Source organism: Charadrius vociferus, unplaced genomic scaffold, assembly GCF_000708025.1.
Source record: "Charadrius vociferus isolate BGI_N301 unplaced genomic scaffold, ASM70802v2 scaffold1152, whole genome shotgun sequence".
NCBI classification, from domain to species: Eukaryota; Metazoa; Chordata; class Aves; order Charadriiformes; family Charadriidae; genus Charadrius; species Charadrius vociferus.
The window spans coordinates 32083-37092 of NW_009647122.1; the positions used below are offsets into that span (position 1 = coordinate 32083).

General features: G+C 55.0%; 1 protein-coding gene across 1 annotated transcript; it reads left to right on the forward strand.

Annotated features, from left to right (window-relative positions):
• The first annotated feature begins 1159 nt into the window (after positions 1-1159).
• On the forward strand, positions 1160-4011 carry LOC104296013 (microtubule-associated proteins 1A/1B light chain 3C-like). Its single transcript, XM_009895835.1, has 4 exons — positions 1160-1211; positions 1296-1351; positions 1521-1627; positions 3837-4011. Exons 1-4 carry the CDS (start codon positions 1160-1162, stop codon positions 4009-4011), a joined length of 390 nt encoding a protein of 129 aa, XP_009894137.1.
• Positions 4012-5010: the final 999 nt, after the last annotated feature.

The window sequence follows — 5010 nt, forward strand, 5'->3', positions numbered from 1 at the left end:
TGACGTGGCAGGGCACCCACCGCCCACTCTGCCAGGGCTGGGATGGGGCGGGCGGGGAGGGGGGAAAAACACCCCCCAGATTCCCTTCTTCATCAGCAGCCGCTTGCGGAGCTGAGAGTTATTGCCGGCTGGGATAAACGCCTGGATCATCAATAATTGTCTCATCCACAGAGTAGTTTCATGGCTGTAATCATTCGCCCGGGTTCTGTGTGGGCACTTCAGATGAACTTTGAGGCTAAGTTGGATGGGGTTTGGGGCAACCTGGGCTAGCAGAAGGTGTCCCTGCCCAAGGCAGGGGGTGGCACTGAAGGAGCTTTAAGGTCCCTCCCAACCCAAACCATTCTATGACTTTCAATCGCTGGTCCCTTCTGATGGGACCAAGCTTCAGCATCACCTCCCTCTGGTGCCAGTCACCTAATAGCACCCACAGGTGTGAGGTTGGGCACGGCCAGCTGCTTCCCAAAACATATGTGAGAAGCAAAACCCCAGTTCCTCTCCATCCATCCACTGTCCACCCACCCAATCCATTCATCCATCCACCCATTCACCATCCATCCATCCATCCACCCATCCATCATCTATCCATCCACCCATCCACCATCCATCTACCACCCATCCACCAGCCATCCATCCACCTATCCACCATCCATCCATCCATCCACCTATCCACCATCCATCCATCTATTCATCCACCCATCCACCATCCATCCATCCATCTATCCACCTAGCCATCCACCATCCATCCATCCATCCACCCACCCATCCACCCATCCACCCTCTATCCATCCACCACCCAACCATCCACACATCCATCCATCCATCCATCTATCCACCTAGCCATCCACCATCCATCTGTCAATCCACCCATCCATCCACCCATCCACCATCTATCCATCCACCACCCATCTACCACCCATCCATCCATCCACCATCCACACATCCATCCATCCATCCATCCATCCATCCATCCATCCATCCATCCTTCCATCCACCACCCACCCCAGGAGAGCCCAGCACCCTGCTGAGCATCCCAGCTCCTCCTCCCTCCAGCCCAGGTGGGGCGGATGAACCTATATTAGGAGCTCTGCCAGCAGCACCTGCCCAGGGCAGGGCTCAGATCCTGCCTGCACCTCCTGCTGCCTGCTTGTCCCTCCAGAAGATGCAGCCAAGCGACAGCAGCTCTCGCCCATTCAAGCAGAGGAAAAGCCTCGGTATGTTATTGGGGACAAGGGGAGCAGCAGAGCAGAGACATGGTGATGGGCAGTGCTTATTGCTCCTTCTTTTCTCTTCCACAGCCACCAGGATGCACGAAGTGACTGAGATCCGGATAAAATATCCCAACAAGATCCCGGTAAGGGTTGTGCCCCTCTCTCTGTGGGGTAAGCTGTGGGAGTCTTTGCTCAAGACTTTGTGGCTTGACTCTGAAGACCACAGCTCTGCTTCTCTGGGTGCCCCTGTGAGAGAGGTCCCAAAGCTTCCCAGTCCCTGTGTCCCCCTCCAACATCTCCTCCCCACTGCAGGTGGTTGTGGAGCGCTACCAGAAAGAGAAGACCTTGCCTCCCTTGAATAGGACCAAGTTTCTGGTGTCCCAGGACCTACCCCTCTCCCAGTTTGCTGTCACCCTGCGGTAAGTGGTTAATGACATGGTGGGGTCAAGGCTTGCTTGGGGCAAAGCAGGGGGCGTCCACAGCCCTGGACCAGTGCAGAAACCCAGTCTAGATACAGCTGGTCTGGTAAACTAGCTTGGCTTGGAAGCCGCTTTGGCTTCTCCACTGGGCAAGTGTTTGGTGGGCGAGTGTTTGGACTGAACCTCATGCAATTAGCCTTTCCAATTAGCAAAGAACATTTGTTTGCTGAGGCATGGGGGTGCCTTAATAGCAGCATTCCTCCACCCTTGCTGGGATGGAGGGTGGGGGTGTGACACTGGGGTGACAATTAGCTCTCTTCCCCAGAGAGCTGCAGCATAGATGAATCGTTAATTGGGGGTAGGTGATTAGCAGCCCTGCCAACGAGCAGCACTGTTGCACCTGACTTGAAACCTTTGTGCTCTGGGCTCTGATTGAAATCCTCCCCAAGGACCAACATCTCCTGGCAGCACAGCCCAGGACAGAGAGAGGTGAGAGCTGGAGGTTGGCCCTCAGAGATGTTTTGGGGAGCTGCTGGCCATGGCCTGGCACCCACCTTCATGCCTGTGGGTGGGTGGCACCAGGGGGAGGTGGTGCTCAAGTGGTGTTCCCCATGGCTCAGTGCTGGGGTTGGTTCTCTTCAATGTATTTATCAATGACCTGGATGAGGGGATTGAGTGCGCCCTCAGTAAGTTTGCAGAGGACACCAAGTTGGGAGGGAGTGAGTGTTGACCTGCTTGAGGGTAGGAAGGCTCTACAGAGGGATTGGGACATTGGATCGATGGGCCGAGGCCAATGGTGTGAGGTTCAACAAGGCCAAGTGCTGAGTCCTGCCCTTGGGTCACACCAACCCCATGGATGCTACAGGCTTGGGGAGGAGTGGGTGGAAAGCTGCCCGGCGGAGAAGGACCTGGGGGTGTTGGTGGGCAGCCGGCTGGATACAAGCCAGCAGTGTGCCCAGCTGGCCAAGAAGGCCACCAGCATCCTGGCTTGTATCAGGAACAGTGTGGCCAGCGGGACCCGGGGCAGTGATCGTCCGCCTGGACTCGGCCCTGGTGAGGCCCCACCTCGACTGCTGTGTTTGGTCTTGGGCCCCTCAGGACAAGAAAGACATTGAGGTTGCTGGAGCGTGTCGAGAGAAGGGGAACGAAGGTGGTGAGGGGTCTGGAGCACAAGGAGAAGGGTCTGGAGAACTTATGAGGAGCAGCTGAGGGACCCTGGGGGTATTCAGCCTGGAGAAAAGGAGGCTGAGGTGAGACAGATCCAGCCTGTCCAGATCCCTCTCTAGAGTACCTGAAAGAAGGTTGTGGTGAGGTGGGGGATGATCTTTTCACCCAGGAGACAGGACAAGAGGAAATGGCCTCAGGTTGTACCAGGGGATGGATATTGGGAACAATTCCTTCACCGAGAGGGTTGTCAAGGCTGCCCAGGGAAGGACTTGAGTCACCATCCCTGGAGGGATTTGAAAGACACGTAGAAGTTGTCCTGAGGGACGTAGTTTAGTGGTGGAGTTGGCAGCGTTGGGTTAATAGTTGGACTTGATGATCTTGAAGATCTTTTCCACGCTCAATGTTTCTATGACATTTCTTTATAGTAGCTCATATGGTGTTATGGTTTGGATTTGTGCCGAAAACAGAGTTGGTAACCCAGGGATGTTTTTGTTACTGCTGAGCAGTGCTTCCACAGCACCGAGACCTTCTCTGCTCCTCACACCGACCCACCAGTGAGCAGGTTGGGGGCGCACAAGAAGTTTTGCGGGGACACAGCCAGGACAGCCAGACTCCAACTGACCAAAGGGACATTCCGTAGCATATGACATTGTGCTCAGTGATAAAACTGGGTAAACATCTGCCTGCTGATGGGAAGGAGTGAATTAATTCCTTAATTTTCTTTGCCTGTGCGCACAGGTTTTGCTTTACCCATCAAACTGTCTTTATCTCAAAGGTCCAGTCTTCAAGGTCAGGTTGTACGGGATTTTGAGCAACCTGACCTAGTGGAAGATATCCCTGGCTGTGCCAGGAGGTTGGAACTAGATGGTCTTTGAAGGTCCCTTCCAACCCAAGCCATTCTGTGAAGCCGAGTCCCTTTGGGAGGGACCACAAGCACCACGTCTGCGTGGATGGGTCCTCCCTGGGGAGCCTCCCCCATCGTCACGCTGCCTGGTGCTGCGCAATACTCACCCACGCGCTGTCTTCACCTTCCTCTTGGCAGGACGCGGCTCTGCCTGGCCTCCTCCCAGACCTTCTACCTGTTGGTGAACAACAAAGGGCTGCCGAACATGGCGGTCACCATGCAGGAGCTGTACCGTGACAACAAGGATGAGGATGGCTTTCTCTACCTGACCTACGCCTCCCAGGAGATGTTCGGCAGCTCTTCCTCCAGCTGAGCCAGCAGCTGCTTGACCACAAAACCACCCGCCACCACCGTGTCCATGTGTCCACTTGTCTCAGGACTCCAATGCTGGTGAGATCGGGGACGTATCTCTCCAAATTCGGCTTCAAATCTGTGGGGAGCCCCAAACTGTGGCCGGACCAAACCTCACCTTCTCTCTGGCTGCAGTTTGACAGGCTCAGCTTTGTGACGGTCTTAAAAACTCCGCTCAACACCTCCTTGATTTTTGTGGTTTTTGGTCACAAATTATTCTCCCAACACAGCAGAAGATGGTGCTGGTTGACTCTGATCCGTGGGGAGGTGGTTCTTCTAAGAGGGGCTTTACAGCCTGGCCTCCCTGCCCAGAAAACTTGGGTTCCTTCTAAGCGTTTCTCCTAACGGGATCAGGTTTTGAGGGGTTTTAATGGTTTGTGCAGGTTTTTGTTGAGCTGTGTGTCCGCTCTAGCTGCGGCTCGAGCATCCGTGCTCTTGAGATGTGGAATAAAGAAAACTTGGCCGGTGCTTCCCGTCACCTCAACACCGCTCGTCCCTCGGATGCGGAGCCAACCTTAACCCTTGTCCTGGGCTTTGCTGGGGTGAACTGGGAGGGCAAGAGCACGGGGAGGGGAAGGCTCTCTACTCCCACCATGGCAAAAGCAGCCTTGGGAGGGACTCTCCTGCAGAAGAGCAGCTCCCCATCTCGCTCCCTTCGGCAGAATTGGGGGGGTTGACCCCCTACCAGCCCCCCAAGGATGGGGGGGGACACGTGGGTACGAGCTGCATCAGAGCTCAGAGGGCAGCGCGGTGCTGTGAGTCAGACATAAACCCTTCCTGCCACTGATACCGCAAAGCGCCTCTTAAATATTTAAGGCTTTCCCTCGCCGTAAAATGCATTGTCACACCGGGTGAATATTTCATGCACGTTTTGCGTTAAAATGTTAATAAATAAGCTCTAAAATTAGCTGCCACAACAGCAGGAGCCGGCGCGCTGATGGGCTTGGAGGGGCGCGGGGGG

Coding starts and splice junctions, on each gene's coding strand:
- LOC104296013 (XM_009895835.1), top strand. CDS start 1,160: ATGCAGCCAAGCGACAGCAGCTCTCGCCCATTCAAGCAGAGGAAAAGC. Junction 1,352..1,520: donor AATATCCCAACAAGATCCCG/GTAAGGGTTGTG, acceptor TCCCCACTGCAG/GTGGTTGTGGAGCGCTACCA. Junction 1,628..3,836: donor CAGTTTGCTGTCACCCTGCG/GTAAGTGGTTAA, acceptor TCCTCTTGGCAG/GACGCGGCTCTGCCTGGCCT.